Genomic DNA, 22,625 nt, shown 5'->3' on the forward strand with positions numbered 1-22,625 from the left:
TCTTCTGTAATGTCTTCATTATATTTAATTTTTATGCCTCTATTTCTTTTTGTTGTTGAACTAAAAAGTACACAACAGTGAAATCATTAATATTTTATATGCACTTCTGATTCCACCTAGTACTTCATATGAAACACATTGACTAGTTTGACAACAAATAAAAGCTCTTTGTGAGCATTGTCTGTCTGTGAATAAAATTGGGCTGCTTATGACAGCTCTGGTTAGCTATAAAAAGAAAAAGCTAATATACAGTGTATTTTCAAAAAACAGGATGAACTGTAGGTTGAGTGCACAGAAAGAAAAACTTGAATAATAGGCCTGGAACCTGATCTTTGCATAAAGATTTTGAATGGGTATAAGAAGGTAAAACTTGGGGAAGGAGAACGAGATTGGGGTTTAGTACATACCTCAAACCACATAACAAAGAACAATGAAGCACACTGCTCTTCATACTGGGAAGGTGACTTTTACTTAGTCTGTAGAGATTTTCTAGTTCTGATATGTTTAATGTGTTGGTTTGTTTGCTTGGGTGTTTGTTTTGGGTTTATTTTTTTTTTTTTTTAATTATCTCTATCAGATTTTTTCCTGTTCTGATGTCTGGTTTTCTTAATTTTTTTTTTCTATTCTGTATTCAAGTTGGAAATCAAAATAATTCTTGTGTGTAAAGATTGATTCTGACTCCTTTCTGTGAAGTTTCTTACCCTGAGATTGATTTTGACTCCTAGCTTGCTGTGGAGTGTCTTATGCTGAGAACAATACCAATCTGAGTGATATGAACAAAGAGTTTAGCCCTTTCAAGCAGTTCTTTACCTTTAGTCCTCTGCATCAGCTTTGTAATATTTATGAATGTTCAGTAGTGGTTATAAGATATTCATACCACTCTATTTACTGTGTTATCTGCTTGGATATGCTGTAATTCATAAATAAAGCCTTATAGACATTTCATCAGTTTCTTGACAAGTTTCTTGTGTTGAGGTGGCCAAAACTGTGCATCATATTGCAAATGTGCAATCAAAACCTATACAGAAACTGGTCCTTATCTCCTTTTCCATGATGCAAAGCAGCTATGTATTTCATTATCAGTTTTTCTAGGTCAAAATGTCTTGGCTTTGTTTGTACTGTATGACCTTCCAAGATCATATTTCTCTTTTCTTGCCAAAATTGCCCCTAAGTTTTCTACAGTTTTACCTCTTTTAAAAATATTCCCTTATGTTAACTATAAGTAAACACTGAGCATTCTCAAATGTGTTAGAATTTTGGTGATTTTTTTTTTTGTTGTTGAATTTGCAGCTGTGTGCAGTGTCAGGAAAAGTAAGGCTCAAAAAATACGTCCATTTGAATTTTGTGGTGAAACATTCGTTCATTGACCACATCAATGGAAGTTTGGGTACTGCTTGTTTTAGATCTGCCTGAAGCAAAACACTGATAGACTACCTTAGTGCCTTCCTGTGTGAAGAAGAACTTTGCTGGTGATAGGATGATGCTGCTTCTTTCTAAACCCCCAGGTTGACCAGGGGGTGGGTCAGAGCACATCTCCTCTGAACACACCAGAGAATGCAGCAGAATACAAAAGTACTCCGTGAGGTGCTGCTTCTCAATCAAGAATAGAGATATGGCAGATGCTGACAAAAATGAATGAATAACTGCAGGTTTTGTATTTGTCTTAAAATCAAATTAGGAAGGTCTTTGTCTTAACTTCCAAAATGACTTGCTGGTGATTTATAAGACAAGTTCTCTGTCAGAGACTGCCTTTTTGACATAAATCGCACCTCAAGATGCTTTCACTGGAACAACTTCATGAACTTTTACGCCATCTTTAATAATCTACATCTTCTCTGAAGTTTTCCAAGTAGTCCAGACACTTAATCTTTCTTCCCGCAACTTATTTCCTTCTTGTCTACAGACCAGTTGATTGTATTAACTGCAATCAGTTAACCATGAGGTTAGATTAATGCCAGTAGTACTACAGGAGAAGTGATAGAGTATATATATGACAGCAAGCAATGAGGAAGTGGGACCAGCCCATTAGATCAGCGGAGCTTGGAGAGCAAACTGAGCCCTTGTCATAGCAGATTCCTGTTACACAGTATCTTTTCTACTAAATCTAGTATTTTACATGAGGGTGAACACTAATAATCATGTTCAATACTAGCTTTTGTCTTGGGTTCAGCAGCAGCAGTCATTTTTCTCCTTCTTAGTAGCTGGTGCAGTGCTATGGTTTTGACTTTCAGCCTGGGAACAGCACTGATAACACCGATGTTTTTAGTTGCTGCTCAGTAATGTTTACTCTGACCAATGATTTTCTGAGTCTCATGCTCTGCCAGGGAGGTGGTAAAGCCAGGAGGAAGCAGAGACAGGACACCTGACCCAAACTAACTAAAGAGGTATTCCATACCACAGCACATCATTCCCACTATATAAACTGGGGTGGGGGGACGGGGCAGTTACCTGGAAGGGCTAGATCACTGCTCAGGTTGGGCTGGGTATTGGTCGGCAGGTGATGAGTGGTTGTATTCTCTTCCCTTGTTATTTCCCTTATCATTATTACTATTGGTGGTAGCAGCAGTGGTTTGTGTTATACCTCAGTTACTGGGCTGCTCTTATCTCAACCTGCGGGAGTTGTATTCTTCCGGTTCTCCTCCCCATCCCTCCGGGAGCAGGCGGAGGAAGGGGGGAGGGGGTCAGCTGCATGGTTCTTGTTGCCAGCTGGGCTTAAACCACGACATCTCTTTTTGCCACCCAACGTGGGGTCCAAAGGGTTGAGATAACGACAGATCTGACAAGAGTGTGTCTAATTGTATTTGTGATAAGCATTCATTGTTTTGGATTAATAGGCACTCACCACAATGCTGATTTATTGGCTGTCAAAGTCGTTGCTCTTGATCTCAGAGTTTCAGCATGTCGTACCTTACTTACAGCCTGTATTTGCTGTGTTAGTGTTTATCGGCTGGGGGGCCAGGGCTAAGGTTCTTGTTTCATTGTAATTTATGGTAATGACTTGTAATACAATAGAATCATTGATCATGAAACTGATCTGGCTTGCGTTCCCAGTGTATACCTCTATACTTTGGGGGGTATATAATAGGAGTGTATAGCAATTACACATCTTTTTTCCCCTCCTTGGGTGGTCAGCCTCTGAAGGAGACAATCCCTTACCTTCCCAGCTCCCCCACCGAACTGTTTACAGCATCATTTGAGAGTCCTGAAGGTTTTGAATGGCCTTTTAATACTGTTGAGAATTGTTTGCTGATTGTGATGGGGATCACCATGTTGGCACGCATACAGAGGGTGTTTTACCCATGACCATTTCGTCTGATCGCGAGTTAAGCAGAGTCAGGTTTGGGCCCTGTCTAGGGTTAGATGGCGATATAGGAGGACCAAGAGATTTTCCCCAAGGCTGGACAGTCATGAGTGGCAGGATGTGTGGGGTAGTATGGACAAGTATCTAGGTCAGTGGGCCACTCCAGTGCTTTGGAACTTCACCACTGAAAAAGTGCAAAATCCAGAAAAATTTGTAAAATATTTAAATGAGGTGTGTTGTCATCCCGGTCTTACCAGAGAGGGACAAACCATGGCAACATGCTGGGGCTTGGCCTATGCTTACAGAGCCCTGTTCAACACTATCCAGCACCTTCAAAGGGAAAAAATTGTCTCTGGATCTGATGGCAAAGCAACTGACAATGCAGCTACTCTAACTCCAAATACAGCAGCTACACCAACCCTAGTGACAATTACAGCAGCTACTCAAACTCCGACTGCAACAGACAGCACAGCTACTCCAGATACACCGGCTACACCAGCCCTAGTGACAAGTACAGCAACTGCTCAAACTCTGACCTCAACAGACAGCACAGCTACTCCAGCTCCAAGCACAGCAGCTACACCAGCCCCAGCTACAAGTACAGCAACTACTCAAACTCTGACTGCAACAGACAGTGCAGCTACTCCAGCTCCAAGCACAGCAGCTACACCAGCCCCAGTGACGAGTACAGCAGCTACCCAAACCCCGACAACAGATACTGCAGCCACTCTGACCACAGTGATAATCACTGCAGCTAAACCAGAGGACCAACTCATGCCAATATCGGTTGCCCCTGTACGCAAGGGGAAAAAGAAAAAGGTGGCAAGAAAGATGAAGTAAAATGAAGAAACAATGTACTCACTGCTGACAGCATCTGACCAGGAGTTATGAGGAAGATGAAGAAGAGGAAGAAGAGGAAGAAGAGGTGACTTCCCAACCCCGGACTTCAACTGAGCGGCGGAATATGCGAAAATATTTTATCTGTCAACCAGGGGAGCACATCATTACTTGGTTACTCCGATGCTTGGACAATGGGCCCGATGGTCACGAACTAGAAGGTACAGAAGCCAAGCAGCAGGGATCACTTGCTAGGGAAGGGGGAACTGACAAAGCAATTGCAAAAGAGAAAAAGTCCCTCAGCCTTTGGAGGTGGCTCTTGGCAGCTGTGAAAGAAAGGTTTTCATACAAGGGTTCAGCCAACTCGACATCAATAGAGAAAGACATCCAGTCTCTGAGGGAATCAGCCATTGTAGAGATGATCTATCGCAAGCAGGATACTGGGAAAGGACCCATAGATCCAGATGAAGTCAAATGCATACCAATCATATGGCGTAAATTTAAATGGAATGCACTGCCATCGTAGTCATCATACATGCACCATGACATTAGTGCATATACATGTGAAAGTATGCCAATAACTTTTTTTTTCTTTAAGGGAATTTCTGGTTAATGTTGGTATAATTCCTCCCTCCCCCTGGTTGAAACACCCTAGAGTGTCTAACTGAAACCTGCTACTCATGGGTTGAAGATCAGCATTTAGCTTTTGGACACAGACATCAGGGGCTTTTCAAATGTAGGCAGTAGGTAAAGAGAGAGAAAGGTAAAATAACTGCCATCTCGAGGCCCGTTTTCTGAGGAGCAAAAGCTAGGCACTGCATGGGGGTGTACAGATGTGAGTCAACAAGCCAGAATAAAGTACACAAGACAAGTCTGAGTATCTGCAGTTATTGTTTGCTTATATTGTAGTAACACACTACAAAAATACACTGCTGAGCTGGGACAAAGCTGGTGAGTCTGGTTCCAGGAAATTTACCTCTCCAACTCCAGAGTACCAGGATTTCTCATTCTTAGTTCTTTGCCACGCAGTGTTTTGGACTGCTCAGTTTCTTTCCTTTTTGAATCATAAAATACATTACTTTTTTTTTTTTCTTCTACTGGTCCTCAGCCCCAGAAGAACATGAAGGGTTTTACTCACCCTCTTTTCACGTTGTGTATTGTAAACCTAGATTATATATCAGTTAGCTTGAGGAATTCCAAGGACAAATCTGGCAAATTAGTAAGTGACAGGCAGAGCTTCATTGTGCGAAGACAGAGAAAACTGTAGGCAAGCTAAGATCTTACACTTACCCCAAACTGTTTCTTATTCAAAGCATTCAACTGTTTCTTCAACATTTATTTAAAAAGAAAATTAAATAAATTATGTATTTCCTAATTTTTTTTCAGGTTGTTCTTTTAAGTTTAGTGGTTAAAATTAACAAATTATGTAAAATTTTAAGATGTATTTATTCTATCTTATATTCTGACATGTTACTCCTACCCTTTGTTCAGTCAAACCAATGCAACAGTCAAGCGAAGCAAAGGGGACAGAAGGTGAAAAGTGAAAAACAGTCAGTCATTGGATTTTCCTGAATATATCTATTGATAAAACCACAAATATAAAGAAATTATTTTTGACTCCATAACTTCAAATAAAATAAAGTAACACATTCCAATTACTTGTAGACTCTTTCTTAGGCATAGAATGTTTTTATGTTGTTTGATCAAATGTTAGCAGTGAAGATCCTTCTGCTTTTCCAGAGATTGTTTGGTTAGAATTTTATTTTGCTAAATAAATTGCCATTTCTATAAAAGAAAATACCATGTTTTAAATCTATGCACAGTCTAACATTCAATTTTATAACACAAAGGTGTTGTCTGTCCATCGTTGACAGTGATCTCTCCGTTGCTTGTCGAAGATCTTTAAAACCTGGAAAAATCTTAGTGATTGCTTCTTGTTACTTCCAGCTTTTCTGCGTAAGTCTAACTCTATACTTATTCTAACAGCACAGAAAGAGGGGTCAATCTAGATGTCAGTGCAATATAACAAATAGAAAGTCACATTTGGCAACAGAAAGGTTTAATAAACTACAGAATATTTGGGGATGGTGTTTGTAGAGGTCACAGAAATAAATGGCTTGACTAGCAAGATGATAAAATCTTGAATCCTTTAAATTTGACAAGTTTGACCTTAATTAATTCTTATGAGATCAGTGTTTCATTCTGCCGCTTTTAAAAGCAATTGCTGCTTTGAAAAAAACACAATAAACAAGCTCTTCCTTCTGCCCACCCACACATTCAGATTAGACATATTAATGTTCTGTAAGATATATACATGCTTCTGTAGAGACCCAAAGAACAGAAGAGATTATTTCTGTTGGTATCTTACTCATAGGTCTTTTTTTTTTTTTCTTCAAAAGTCCCATTTTACTCATAGACTTGGTAAGAGATGGATGTTTTAGTTTAACTACCAGTAAAGGGTGTTGCAGGCACCAGCTAAGGGATTCAAATGACAAGCAGAAATTGTGTTAACATGATTATATTGTATACAGTATTATTCAAGTGCCAGTATCTGGTGTCTACATGACATTGTAGCTGTAGGGGTTTGGGGGATTCTGATCCCTTTTTTTTGCAGTGTTAATTCATGCCTCACCAGCATTTTTGAAAACATTCATGGATGCAGATTAGCCTTTAGCAATGTATCAGTGGCCTGAAGACCTTTGTCATCTGTTGTTATTTTTTCCGTGAAAGCTGTACTTTATTTAGCCTTTATATAGCAATGATGCTTAAGATACTGTTACATATTATGTTACAAAAAGTGAGTATGTCTCCTCTGTGTACAGGACCTCTGCCCAAGAGTGCTCAAAGGTGGATTTAGACCAGATTTACCCTTCTGTGAAATTCCTTCTTGGTTTGTTAAAATACCAAAGAGTGGGATACTCACATGTATTTTATCCATGGGTAGCAGTGTGTAGCAATTTTCAATGGTTCCAAAAAGGAAGCATGTTATTTTCTGATGGTCCTAGTTTATAAGCCCCTTTTTTCCACCTCCTGTTACACATTTCCCCAGAATTTTCCCTTGTATTAAGGGACAAGAAAGGGGCGATGATTTTGATAGGGAATTATTCTTTGGCCTGGTACACACACAAGTCCAGATCTTCACCTGGTTAGCAGCCATATATTGAAGCTCCTGAAGGAGGCTTGGTTTGGTTTTATCTTTTTTTTTCTCCTTTTCCTACTTTTGCTTAAAGAAAAGAAAAGTAGCATAAAAAGGCTGTCACTCACTCCTGAAAAGTCAGAACACAATGGGATCATAGCGGTTATTGCTTTTGGATTGGGCTTGAAAGTCAGGAGCACTCTCATACTTTTACAGTAATTCTATGTGCTCTTGATATTATGCAACCAATAAATAGTTTTCATTTGAGCTGTGGACCCCATTTTCTCTCACCAGCACAGAAGTCTTAGTCTTTCATGTTTATGTATTTTACAGTTTATGCTATGTAGTTTAGGCTATTCATTATGTGCGCTATGAAGTAAAATGCTTTGTAGTTTCAGCTTGCAAAAAAATGAAATAAGCAGTTGTCATAAACATTTGGAATTTTAACATTTCTTTTTATAGTGACATCCGCACTTTAATTTTTCACTCAATTTTGTACTGCACACAAAAGAAGGAAACACAACAATTTGATTTGGGAATGTGGTCTGATCTTTGTTGTTTTATATAGCTTGCTACTTTATCTGAAATACTTCTGTAGAAATATACAAAGGTTATATAAACCAGAGGCTTTTTCTATTTTGTTTTGTTTCATTTTAACTTCATTGAAAGGAATAATGGGCACCCTCAAGGCTTTTAAAGAAGTTTCTCCGACCTGTCTTCTGCTGAACACTTTAAAGAGTGTTATACTTGAGCTTCTGTTGGCTTATATGAATAACTGAGTGCATAAATATACAAAATATTAGTACAAGAAATAATTTGCCTTATCAGCAAAAGAGCAATTTCTAAATTACTATATTGTGCTACCCTATATTTCTTTAACTTCATTCTTTTCACACACAGAAGTACACTTTTTTCCCTTACAAGAAGTACTTTATGGAACAGGTGTTAAGATATAACAAGAACTGGTGCAGAAGGGAAGGCCTATTTCTAAATCTCTGTAACAGACTCACCACACAGTTATAGCACACTTAACATTGTGATGTTCACTGGCTCATTTTCTTACTTTAGATATTTTCATGTTCATAATGGGATTAAAAAAAACCCTTGTTGTTTACTTCCCATTGCACAATGGTGTGAACAGACAAAAGTTTGGTGCCCCTGAATAAGCAGACAGTTTCTCTTTGCTTTCTTTTCCCATCCAGGAGGGAGTCTAGCAACCTGTGGGGTCCAGGCACCTCAAACCCTGATTTCCAAACTGTTCCATGACTCCATAACAGTTACAGGCTGTGGTGAAGCCTGTGGAAGGGATGTCCTGCATATTCTTGTCTGCCCTCTAGTAGAATGAATGTAGCTAATTCCCTGAAACTTACATATATTTGTTGGAGGAGTCCATCAGAAAGCTATGGGTAAGTTACAGATACCTCTGTCAGAGAAAAATTCACTTAAAAAGATGAAAACAGTGAGAATGCCATCTGGCATTGAGACAGGCATGGCGCATATGGCCCTGGGAAAGATTCATGGAATTATATCAATTGAAGTAGGGAGAAATAGAAAGACCTGCCAGAATTTAATTTGTGATTGAGTATTTTTTCTAGCTTTATTCTATGTGAAGTAAAAGAACTGCACAAAGCACAAAAACTAAAGTAAAAGCAATAAGGTTACCACAGATAACTTAAGACTGTGTATTGCAAGTTTTTGCCTCCTGCCAAAAATTGTATATTAATGTACATATCCCTGCTTTTGCAGGAGTTGAATTCTGATAAGCAAAAAACCATCAGTAACAGTGAACTGTGTAGGCAGGATGACTGTTATTTTGTATTTTTCTCAGTAAACAACTTCATATACTTATCTATGTTGTATACCAATTGTTGAAAACCAATTCCTGTGTGTAATGTATAGAGCAAACTTTCTGTAGAAGCACAAACAGACTTACCACAATTACACAATTATTTTGAAATAATTAAATTGCTCTTTGGTTTACAAGATGTGAGGGCAAAACCGAATCTCACAAACTGCTTCTTTTTCAGAAGTTATAGCTCAGAAATCATCAAGCAGAATGTTTTTTTAATCTGCATTAATTCCACATTGAAATCCTGTACATCCAGTTTTAGCCTTGTGCACATTTTTACAGCTGAATGTACAGCTGGAACCTCTGGAAATAAGAGCTTTTATTATGGAAATGCTGGCATAGTTTTAGCTAGGGTCGGCACATCAGCATTCTGTAATGTGCTTTAAAACTTCAGATGGAGACCAGAAGTCTGAGACTCAACAGTAGCAAACTCTGCATGTATGAAACACAAGCCTCCCAAAATAGTCATACAAGTCTGCTGCTCCTGGCATAACTCACTGATTTAAAAGGTCAAAATGAATCCCATTGTGATTTTTTAAAAAGAAGATGGTAACAAGAAAGGTATTGGTTTACAAACAAATATCCTGAGAATAATAATAAAAGATATGGAAGAGCATAACAAACCACTGTAGTACATATGAAACTAAGTGATTGGCAAAAGAAAATTTAGTTGTGCTAAAATGGATAAATGTTAATATTTTGAAATTGCTGTTTAGATTACTGACAATCTGAATCAGACTCCTCGCCAAAAAAGCAAGTGCTGGAATGTAAAAGCACTTTAATTTCTCCAGCTCTATAATTTTAAAGTAACAGGTGAGACAGAAGCAGTATTATAACAGTCTGGTCAGGATGAAATAATGGAATGATACTGCAGGACATTATCTGAAAAAATGAGTTCTCTTTGGCAAGGTTCATATGGCAGTAGTAACCCAGCCTGATGGTCTCATTAATGTGGGCTTAAAATGAGAGATCAGGCTTAACAGTATAAAAAGTGTTGATTATCAGATAAATGGAGTCAGATGGACAATGATGTCCCTTGTCATTTTTACTGTGCTTAATGGCAAGTGAATTTGTGCACATTTAATACATATGAATACAGTCCTTTCATTTCCTACCCTTTCTTATTTCTCACTTTATTCCTTATTTTCCTTTTTTTCATTCACCTTCTCCTACGCCTCTAATTTCAACACAGCTATTCATAGTGTCTCACTCTCCTGGTCATTTCACATAGGATAAATTGACACTCTTAAGCTGTGCCTTAGTCTGCAATGTCCAGATGCTCAAACGATTGCTTAGCTGGGGCTGTGTAAAACACTACTGCTGGTATGGACATGGACTAAACCTAGGAGGATAATCCTGGATTTTTCACACAACTGTGACTGAAGGAGAGACATGTTTTCTTGTAATTCTGATGACAGTTGTTGCAATAAGAACCATGGAGTCTCTGCTTCCAAACTCAGGCGTTTGCATACAGAAAGAACGAGGAGAAAAAATGCGGAAAAATTTTTTTGGAATGTTTTTTGTGTGTGCTAGATGAGGTGTTCAGCCTGAGGAGCCAGTCATTCATTCTAAATGTCCACACAGACACCACCTAAACTTCATTCATTTATCTTTACCTTTATTTCATCCAAGTTTCACCCTATTCTCAAAGATGTTTATGATTTGCACGTGGGGAAATTCAGGTCCTTTGGATTCTCCAATGCTTCCCTTTTGCTCCTCCTTTTATTCCTTCTCTCATTCATGTTTCATTTGTTTGTTCATTCCTTCGTTTCTTGGCTATGTAGACAACAGATAGTTCAGCTTTCATACACACACACAAAATTAAAAGGTAATGATACACAGGATTTTAACCGATTTCTTGCTGAGATGCAATCAATCTCCTTCATTAGAAATGGAGAAAAGAGAGTTGTCCAAATATCAAACGGATTTCAGTTCTTTATATGCTGCTGATGATTTTCTGCATTGTATCTTCCAAGAAAGAATTTTTTATTTTCACTTTGTTCAAAGTAAATGAGATGATGAGGTAATTGTCAAAACCAACACTAGTACATTAATATTCAGGTCATCTGTTCAGAACCAGCTTTACTAAGTGGACAGATATCTTCTCAGAGCCTGTAATTTTCCTAGATATACTGAAGCTTCTTGAAATTTCAATATCTGAAAAATTACTTCATTATTTTGAAAACTACAGCATTTAAGGAAGAAGATTTAGAAATAAGGGGATGTCTTAGACATACATTTTTAATGCAAATTGCAATGAAACTTTGTACTAAATACTTTCAATAGACATTGCTATCTTTCTGGGTTTAGTTAAGCATTATGCAGTGGTTATACAATTATTTACTGGTGGTAACCTGATCACAGCCACACATACTGTTGTGACCAGAAAACTAAGGAACTCAGCCTTTTTTTAAAATCCTCTCTTGTGGGCTTTATAGCAGGCAGCAGTGCACGGATGAACACAAAGAGAGAAACACAGCATGTCTTTTTCTTTTGCTGGTCCCCAGTGAAATAGCATGCATTTCTTCAAAACTGAAATGCATTTTAAGTGAAGCCATGACCTGTACTATTCAGAAGGTTTTGGCCTAGCAGCTTGAATCTCTTCTATTTCCTTCTATTACACTTTCACTTGAAACAAATCACCACTGAATAATTGGATGAGGCCCTGAGTAACCTGATTAAGTTGAAGATGTCCCTCCTCATTGCATGGGAGTTGGACTAGATGATCTTTGAAGGTTCCCTTTCAGCCCAAACCATTGTATAATTCTGTAATTCGTCACTTGTGATTTTACTTTGGATTTCTATCCAATCAGCTCTTGCAACTTTGTCTTCTCCTATTTTCTAATTATGGTATAAATTTAAAATTTATATTTAATTTTCTGAAATTATTTAAGAATAGAAATCTTGGCACATTCTTAAAGGAAAATAAGCTGTCATTGCTCAACATTGTTGCTGTCTTTGTGAACTACAGGCATGTTAATAAGGTTTTTATTTTTTTCGCTTTCAAAGTTATACTTAGGAATAGAGAAGACAGCTAAAGCCAAAGACTCAGAAGTTATCAGTAGGCTTAACAACAGCCACAGCTCTGTCAGTGTTGAATGAATTGTACGTAAAAAATTGATTCTGTACCACTGAGAACTTTGGGGTGCTGCGCACATGCTCAACCCTTTGGGATACATCTATTAATTGGAAAAGCAGTTGATAATCTTCATTTTTCTTGCTAGTAGAATCTGTGATACAAAAAACTATGCAGTTCTGTAGTCAACCTTCTCTTTTTCCAAGTCCCTTCATCTGAAACACAATCTTGGCTCTGGATTGACCAGCTATATTTTTAACAGCGTAGACCTCTGTGCTTCTTCAGAACTTTTTAAACCAACACATAGATGCATATATGTGTTCTTCCGGCTGGCTAACATGTAATTTAGAACTTACAAATATATGCAATATATTTCAGACATCAATTATGTTTGAATCTTAAAGAACTCTAGATTTTCTTAAATTTTAAAATATGATTAAGTATATGTTGAGTTTTACCTATTTTTCCCCAGTTTCAAGGTATAGCATCTGTGGTAGGTGAACCTGGAACAGATACTGTTTGGAATGGCTGTAGCAGATGAGTCTTTTATGTTGATTTATACACTCCCTTTTTGATCACTGCTTCTCAGAATTCGCCAGCAGCTATAAAATGGATTTTGAAAGGAAAATATTAAAATATACTGCTATAAAGCTGAAGGTGATAGCTGTGCTGGAATTATTAATAATGAAATGATTAAGCATACAGATTAGATGTTGCAGCTGAACCCCAGTAAATTAATGCATTTTAAGGTATTTGAATCAGTATGAAATAAAAGTGGATGCTCATTCTGTACACTGTAGCATAATTTCTCACTAGCCAGTATCTCAACATTAAAAAATAAAAATAATTAAAAAAAAACCCAACTCAACAAAGCCCCTCAAGTTCCTAAAATAAGATTTGTTAGCTAAGATCAGTACTAGTTATACAAATTTAGAAATAATGAGTATGGGATCGTTATCATATCTTTATTATATCTCAAGATAGATGGACAAGCATTAAGGTCGTGTATAATATATTCTGAAGGGAGAAATTGTTTCAAATAATGGAGTTTTTATACAGACAGCATGAAAATAAAGAAAAGGATATGAAGCTGAATTTTATATATCTTTTTAAACAATGAGCCAGTAAAATCAATGATATTTGGCAAATGTGTGTATATATGTGCATGTGATTGGCTTAAATATTCAGGTATTTGGGTGATAAGCCTTATTTGTGCTTGCCAAAAGCTACACAAATCCCAGTTCAGATAGACAATGAAGCTGGAGGAGCCAGATTTTCAAAGCCAGAGAAATGGGGTGCTTATTTTAGATTGGCATGATATCAAAAGTGACACTACATCAATGCAAAAGAAATGCTAAAGCAATATGTCTACAGTCAGCATCTTGGTTATTTCCATTTGAAAAATGCACTGATAACAGCAAAAGTGAAAGTTACTTAGCAATAACCAGATTTCTTTGAGATATAGTATACTCAAGAATATTTGGTTTTGATCATGTACCAAGGCTCTTGAAGTCGCTGCCCTTGCATTATGTAAAGATATTACATGCTTTCCAGTCTTTCTACATATTTCATTCTCAGGTATAAAACGCATGCCTGCAATCAGACCTTAGTTAGCTGTCAACTACACACTTCCACAACACAGACTTCCAGAGAAAAGGCAAGGAGATTTGGAAGTGAATGTATGAATATCAGAAGATTTGCAAGCAGTGTATATAAGCCTTTGTTCTTGAGTGCTTGCCCCACACACAGTCATATAGCTGGTGGCTCCTGCATGTTTTCAGGAAGGTGTTTGGACTCCCCACTAAAGAATGGCCTAAGTTCTGGACGCTTGTTCACAGAATTAGTCCAAGAGTTAGAAAATGCTCTTCTGACTACTTATATTCATTCATTATCCTTTGAAGACATTGAGCAGGAAATTTAGCTGAGTATATGCAGGTCTATAGATTTTGAATGATTGCATTTCTCTATCGAATCAATAATGCATGATTAATGTTTTGTGCTCTTCAAGAATTCAGAAAATCAGATAGAACTTTATACCTAGTTCTTATTTATTTAGAATCTCATTTATCATATATGAACTCAATTCCACTATTTTTTTTCATAGTCATGAAGAAAAGAAATACCCACATAGGTGAAAACTGAGGCAGATTAAAACCTTTTTAACATTTAAAATGTAGTCAGTATGTTATCTTTAGAAGTAAAATTATTTACATCATATAAAATAGTTACACAGATGAGATAGGCTTGTTCTTATAGCTAATTGAGAAGTATTTATCATGCATTTTTAATAGTATTGTATTTATTGGGTGGAGTAATCCAATAGAAATACTTTTACAATTCCAAGCTTCTGAGCAGCTTTTAAATCATTAGAATTTATTTAAGCTATAATCTCAAAGTATTTTGTTCCCTAACTGGAATCCCCTGCTCTCAATTATATTGGGCTGGGACACAAGGGAGACTATGTAGTCATAGAAAGTTCATGATGTGTCATTTTGTCAACAACCAACATTAAAAAATTGTTTGATGACATTGGGAATGCAGCAGTTGCTCTATGCTTCAGACTAAGTCAAATATCATAACTTAATATTGCAGTGTATCACAGCATCATGATAAATTCTTGCTTAACATGTGTGGTGTCACACTATACATATTTAATTCCCTTCTTTTTCTTTTTCTCTCTCTTTTTTTTTTTTTTTTTTTTTTTAACTTCAGGCCGCTTGTGATCTGTTTCCAAAGACCAAATGCCTGTTTGCAGCTGGATTACATTGTTATTCCCGGAGTAGTGCTTCTACTTCACTTCCGTTAAAAAAAAAAATGTTAAAAGATCCAGTTTCTACTTTCTGAGAATTGACAATGTAGACCAAAGCACAGTAAATGGAAACCAAGCTTAAATTACATTGATTCTCTCTTAAAGTTTGTTTAGGTACACACAATACATCTTTTCCACAGTCCTTCACCTTTGCAGAGTGAACCCATGCTAATTTTATTCTGATATACATATTTATTATCAGTCTGAGTCATATACTGCTACAGCTTCCAGAATAAGAAACTATTTAAAGATCTGAGTTTTGCAAAAAGCGCTTTTGTTTTTTTCAGCATTTCCATATATGTATGTATTCCATTACACTGTTACCTTTGGTACTGATCTTAATGATATGTATGTAACTGGATAGGAGGTGAAGGCTGAGTCCTAAAAACTTTTGAAAAGCACTGCCTTAGTGATATATTACCCTCTTTACCAGCAACAGGGTACCTTGTATTGTTACCTTTATTTCAGGCAGTGTGAAACTTGAGGTTTTGAATTATAGTTAAAAGGTACAAAAGTTATTTAATAATTCTTTTGTTGATAGTATCTAGTCTGATACATGGCTGAAAAAATTATGTACTAGAAAGAGTTTAGCAGCTATTCAGGGATGAAAGCCATTTCTTCATTAGTGTTAACCTAGGTTTCATTATTTTTTCAATTGACTGGAGTTAGTTCAATGAAAGGAAAAGATCTGAGCAAGCAGCCAGTATCCCAGATTACAGATCCAGTCTTATTAGCTCATAGTAATTATTTTGAAATCCTTTTTGGGTTTTATCCACTTGGAACAGGTTTTCATTTGATTTAGTCTGGTTATTATTCATAAAATATGTTTTTACTTGAAACAAGATTTGCTTAAGATTAGAATCTAAACTGGAAGACCTACATAATTTGTTAGCAGTGTTCACTTTATTGCACTTCTAAATCCTATAGGATAATTGACAACATCACTTTTCTTCCTCCTTACACGCATTATTTGAAATTTAGTATCAGGAAATATTCTGTGTATTCCTTTTGCTTCCAATGACATTAAAAAAAAAAAGTACTTACATTTTTAGGATTTATCTTTTAAATGTTTTTCAGACTTCAGTACTTGTTTCTATTGGCCATCCATAAACATATCTTGCCATTTGAGATGTCCCCAAACATCCCACATCCTCTCCAGGTTCTGGTTCAGAACATCTGAGTTCTTCACAGGTGATATATAGAGTCCAGGCACATGAAGTTGGCCTGATACTGATCTAAGATACTATTAGATAGTAGTGACTGTCAAAACTGAATAAAATCTTCAGTGTTGATGCAGACTTGGTGTTCTATTTATACTACACAGAAAAACTGTCCTGAATATGTTAGCAATTTGAGCCTACAGTTTTAATTTGTATAAAATCCTCATCAAATTATGAATTATTTTCCCTGTATTCTTTACCTTGTTGTATTGACATCAATAGATATAATTTGAGGTTATGCCTCTATTCATGGGAGGAAAATCTGGATCTCCCCACCACCTAATAGTATCTTGCCTGGGGTTTTGTAGTACTTGCTGTTGTCAGGTACAAACATTGCCTATTGATTTTTTTCGAAATATAAGTTAAGCATTTCATGCAGTTTTGAGCAAATAGAAAGCCTATTAATCTCTTAGAATAACTTGATTTTTGAAAAGGAAATATTTGAAAATGTCACAGCTGTGACAGTTTGTTTCCGTAAGCGATAAGCAGCTGTACAAGGAATAAGAGATCTAATTCCACTAAAAAGTAATAGGAACTGAAGATTTTTCATTTGCTTGCTAAAACCAAGTTTTTCAATTTTGAGGAAAAATTCTACAGGTTTCTTTTTTGTTGCTTCTGTGGAATTTAACAAATGAAGAATGCAAATCATCATTACAACTTATTTGAGCCAATTGAAATTCTATCTTTAAATAAAGTTGATATCTAAATTAACCCTAGAAGAAATTCAGGCAACTTTTCCCATAAAATAATAAGCAATATTGATAAAATTTATATTTGTTTTTTCATCTTGTTCTGTTCCTTATATAAAACCAACAATAATGGAAGTCAGATTTACCTGGTGATCACTATGTGAGATAAGGCAGAACATTTTTCTGTACTACTAGTTTTTGAGCTACTGTGATGCAAGTTTCACACGCAGATAGTTAAGTATAGTTGGAAAAATTGAAGAATTTGCTCACAATCTCCTGCTGGTGTAAATTTTCATATATCTGATCATGCTGTTAGGATGTCAGTTTTCATCTTTTGAGAGCTTGCACAATATCCACATATCTTTCAGAACCATATGAGCAGACTTCAGGGCTTTTACAGCACTTTAGTGGGATTAAAAAGGGTTCAGTCACAGGAGATTCACTCACTTGGAACAAGTAAAAGTCACTGAAGAACTGTTCTATCTGGATCTTAATGTGCTGAGCATTTGTCTACCGTTACTTAGTTTATCCCTTTGATATTTGTCATTTTTATTGCATTTTCTTTTCCGAAAAGAGTTATATTCATTTTATGGCCTTTTGAAAATGTGGCATTAATAATAGTTGAAATGGTACCACCAAAATATAGTAATGGTCTGATTACTACTGAGATTCCATCTATTTTTAGTTCCTTTATTCTAGAACTATTAAAGTCTTATGTGCATAAACTTTGCATAAATGAAAGTTAAGCTGCCAGCAGTGATTGTCATAATGTAGCTATAAATACCAGCAGATGCGCTCTTGTTTTATTTATATATTTATTTATTTAAATAAGCAACATTCAGCATTTTCAAAGAAGAGCTCTTAACATATAGGTGCAAGGAATTCAAATAACTGGGTGAGCTAAGCATATTTCAAAAAATGTTTGACAATAAATGCTTGTAACAGCTTGGTTTTCCTTGCTTCCAACTTATGTGTTATTTGTTATCAAGGTGTTGTTTTAACACTACATTACTGAAGCTGTATAGAAGGTCTAGAAACTGTTTTCATTTGGCTAGTTTTGTAGCCATTATAAGTACAAATAAGATTCTTTTTAAAGACGTAACCTTTACTAAATTATTGCAAGTTTGTGCACACTGTTCAGACTCTTTTGAATGTTTACAAATTATGACTTAAAACCACAGTAACAATACCTCAGGTGCATTTGGAAAGTTCTGCCTATCCTTTTCAAAACAAAAAAGATCTCAAATCAAACTAATCAATCAGAGGGGTGATGTTCTAGCAGAGATGTTTCACATAATCGTCACAGTCAGATAAGAGACATCCACCTCAAAGTGAAGTCATTTCAAAGAAAACAAGTCACATTTGCGCAGTTCTGAAACCTGCCCATTGACAAGGGAATGAAAATGTATAAATATACATATACGTATACATATTTGCATGCTTATACGTAGAGGTATAAATATACATATACATACACATTTTACTGATTTTCACTAGAAGCTCCCTGGGGTACTGCAGAATTTGGACCAACAGTAATAAAAAAATTCCTTAGATAAAAATCTGACTGTATTTTAAGTCCTTGTAAATGCTCTCTTCACTCACAAACAAGAATAATCAAGGTCAAAATGCTGTGAAACCATAAAATTCAGAAGCAGCTTTTTATTTGAACATTCTTGTCCATTTCACAAACAGGTTTCGAAATCTATCTTTGTATCAGTACATATCAAGACATTGATAAGAATTTTATTTTCAAATCTAGTTGAAAGCAATTTTGCTCACAAAAATAGTTCCATTTAAGTAATTTAGATGAATAAAGGCTGCAGCATCAGACTTTTAAAATGTGAACGTTTGGGCTGCTAAACTCAGGGAAAGATAATTTTTCCTTTGAACACAATATTAATTGTTTTCCTTTTTTCTCAATAATATAATGAAGTTCTTGTGTCTGGCATAATGTACCTAGTCTTTTAAGCACTCTCTGTGAGTAAAGGGCAATTGCACTAGCTCAGTACAGAGCAGGAACACTTTACGGAATGCTTCCAGAGGGTGGAAAATGACTCCAGTGTTCCTAATGGGAACACTATGTTAAAGACAGAATCAAAAAGATGTAGACACACTCACATGATTCTCACTAGAATTTCCATGCAGGAGCAAACATCCCTATGGTGAACATTTACTTATCTTTCTTTTCCACGTGAAATATTTGTCTGCCATTGGCCTTGCCTTCATCTTGGGGCAGGATTTTGTTAAGCAAAACAAAAAAGATAAGATAATATTCATCCCTGCTTGGCAACAGCAGTGAAGCTAGCAAAAACATGCATTCATCTTTGTCCACATGGCAGTAGCAAGAACAAAGCATTTTTATGTTTTTGTTATGTATGATAATAAGCCCCAGAAAAAAATAATAAATTATTTCTTTGTCCCTGAATCTAGCAACAGCAAGGACAAAATTACACAAAGCCCAGTGTTGCATGCAATAGGCAGCATGAAGGAAATCTTTTCATCAATTTGAAAAAAAAAACCTAAGCAAGACCTTTTTTGAAGTTTTATTTAGAAGATCACACAGTATTTAGGATTTTATTAAGCATATAATTCCGCTAATGTGCAATATTATTCTTGGGCATTGATATTATAGAAATTATTTTATACTTGGTATGCAATCATGTCTCAAACTTTAAGAAACACCTGACTGTATGCAAGCAGTCAAGGTATCTCCAAAAAGTTAACTCAAGATTTTACTGGAGGCAAGATTTCTTCACTGCTCTGTACTTTATCTTTTGAATGTGCTTCTGATTGTGCTGCTGGCCAGTTTACTCAACCTACTATGACTGATGTAACCTTGGACTGTCTGAGTATATTGTTTCATCATTATAACCACAGTACAGTAGCTAATCTACTTAAATTGAATGCATGTAAAAATGCAAAGTTATGTGGATTGTGTCAGCTAATCTGATCTTGTAAAAAAATTCCATGAAACTTTAATTTTAGCTAAAATAACATTTCTTGTGGTAGTAATTTTTCTTGAAATTTTACTTGCAATCCTTTATTTATCAATTATATGAAAGTAATTATATATTAACTCTAATCCTTTACTTATTTATAATATAATTGAATGACTTCAAGATAAAAGCAACATTCACCCAGAGTTGCACATAATGGAACTGGGAAACCTGTAGTACTTTTAAATCAAATTAACTGGTCAAATAAGTTCCTATCTTAAAGGATTTTGTCTTCTTATATGATTGTGAAGAAAGGATACATAATTTCTCATAACAGTCCTAAAGCATATGTTCTACAAACAAAAAAAAAACAGCATTTAGTAGCTTTTTAAGATGTTAGAGATCTTAGTCCCTCCATACAGCTGTGACGCCTCCCCTTAATTTCCCTAGCAGTAGTCTCTCCTGACTAATCATCATTCTTGACTGGATTTTATAAAACAATAAAACTCTGTATGCAATTACAGGGTCCTCCTTGAAGTCATACCTCTGCAACTTGTTTTCCAGGAGATTTCAGTTCTCCAGGGCCATTTTGCCTGTAAAAATCTGAAAACATGGTAGGAGGATCTCTGACAGGAGGATTGTGACTGTGTTTGTGCTCAAAACCTACTTCATGGAAGCAATTTATGACTTCCCGTCCACCCTCCCCCGCCCCCCCCCCCCCTCCCCCCAAGAAACTAAGAGGTCTCAATGAGACTTCCATGAGAAGCTGTTCTATTTATGTGTCAAAGGTGTGACAGCCTGAGTCCTGTTTATACTGGAGGGGAAGTACAAGTATTTTGGCTAGAAGGACATGGAAATATCAATTATATCCAGAGTTGGAAATACAATCAGATTTTTTTTTTCTATTTTACCTTAGTGCTACTCTACAGTATATGAATACTTGTCTGTAATTAAAAAAACATTAAAACCAGAAAATTATGATTCTAATTATGTTCTACCTTAGAAATTTTGTAAGGTTGTAAAGACTTGACTTACATTGATTTGGGCTGGAACAAACACTTGAACCTGAGAACTGCTTACATTTCTTCCTGGATGAAGTAAAACAGTAAAAAGGAAAACAAACATAGTTCATAAAAAATTTAAAATTGTGTGTATTCCAATATTGGAATATTCTGTCTTTAAGATATAGGTTAATATTTTAGGCTAACACCTTGCTGCTCTTTTATGTAGTTGTTTGTTTTTGTTTTTGTTTTTTTTTTCTTCTAAGAATACTATTTGGTTAGCAAAAACCAGTGTTGAATATTGATAAAGAAAGAGGAAAAAATCTATTGTACCAATATGTTTCTCAATCTATTATTGAGATTTTTTTCTTGTTTGTTTGATTTTTTTCACTAAATTTTACTATATTTAAAAGTAAAAAGGAATGTTGAAGATTACACATAGTATTTCCAAGGTCTGAAATCTTCTGAAACCAATATATTAAAAATGCTGCCAAGCCTCAAATCAGAAAGCACCTTAGTTACTAACATTTATTGCATTTAAAGACTGTAGCATCAATACAGATAAACAGGATAATAATTTGATTCTGAATAAAAAATATTTTATTTCCTTTTTAATGAATAAGAGGTCAGTGCTGATTGTTGTAAGGGCAAACAATTTTTTCTCAGGACTCTTGGAATTTTAATAGGATATTTTCAAAGATGAAAATACTGAATTAGAGCTTATGACCCATATTCTGAGCTACAGATGTGTGAATGAGAGTCTTAGCTGCTTAGAAACCTAAGGACAGATTTGTGCCCCTTGATTTAAACTGAAGATGAAATATATCATAGTTCTGTGCATATTTAAAATTTTGGAGGGTGACTCAATGCTTTGAAGTCTCATTTTTTTAAAACGGGGATTCTTTCTACTTTTTTCTTTATTATCTGCAATTGCTATGTGGCCTAGACACTACAAAGGTAAATTGTCTGATTGACAGCTCCTTTAAGAACAATTTGAAGCACCAAGACAAAACATTATCTAAAAAAAAAAAAAAAGTAATAATAAGAATGAAAATTTAATGCTACTCTGAAAACTAAACCTGAAGTTACTACGTTCAGCTTGCTACAGATGAGCAAGTTGCTAGTACAATAGGAAGTGAAAGAAAAAGAAATCAGGCAAGGCAATAAGAAACACTTTTTTCAGTTGTCGAATAATAAATGTGGGAAGCTGCCACGGGGCGAAGTTGTGACTGCAGAAGCACTGCATTCACAGTGTGAATTGCAGAAAACAGGGTTATTCAAGTAATGAATGTATATTTCTCAGGAAAGTAATGTACAAGGAAAGGATGAACCACAGGGCTGAGTGCTCTTTTTCATTCTCAGTATTCATGCATCACAGCTGTCATGCTGCAAGGTACGTTAAAAGGAAAAGATTACGTGCTGATGGCTGTGAGATCTCTTCGTCCAAAACCCAGCTCCATATGCGACTAGTTGAAGAGCTTCTGCTATTTGACACCCACTGAGCACAGTTGCAGTTTTGCCCTTCCAAGAGTCTTATCAGCAAGCTCACTATTTATTTTTTACTAAAATAGAAATAGCAACACACTGCACAAGTGATTCTCATGGAGGTGCAGACCAAGTAAGCATCTTTAGGACAAAAGTGTGGCATTCTGTTGCCAGACCTGAGGGATGGTAGGCAGAAGGAATGCAATATTTCTAAAACAGGCATGATGTGTGTGATTTGCTTCCCTGAATGAAGTGGTGAAAAGACCATGCTAAATATCCGTGTTTA

At 35.9% G+C, this 22,625-nt stretch overlaps 2 protein-coding genes across 2 annotated transcripts in view; one reads left to right on the plus strand and one right to left on the minus strand.

Moving 5' to 3' along the window:
• Positions 1-22,625, minus strand: part of ASAH1 (N-acylsphingosine amidohydrolase 1) — a 1,168,835-nt gene that overhangs the window by 671,013 nt on the left and 475,197 nt on the right. The window lies entirely within an intron of this gene.
• Positions 2,725-4,173, plus strand: LOC133221300 (probable endopeptidase p60). The gene is made up of 2 exons (XM_061370068.1): positions 2,725-3,899; positions 4,017-4,173. The coding sequence occupies exons 1-2, from the start codon at positions 3,434-3,436 to the stop codon at positions 4,139-4,141; spliced, it is 591 nt and encodes a 196-aa protein (XP_061226052.1). The 5' UTR covers positions 2,725-3,433; the 3' UTR covers positions 4,142-4,173.

This window comes from Neopsephotus bourkii, unplaced genomic scaffold (assembly GCF_033783945.1).
Source record: "Neopsephotus bourkii isolate Nb327-2 ecotype Australia unplaced genomic scaffold, CSIRO-AGI_Nbou_v1 NB_168, whole genome shotgun sequence".
Taxonomy (NCBI): domain Eukaryota; kingdom Metazoa; phylum Chordata; class Aves; order Psittaciformes; family Psittacidae; genus Neopsephotus; species Neopsephotus bourkii.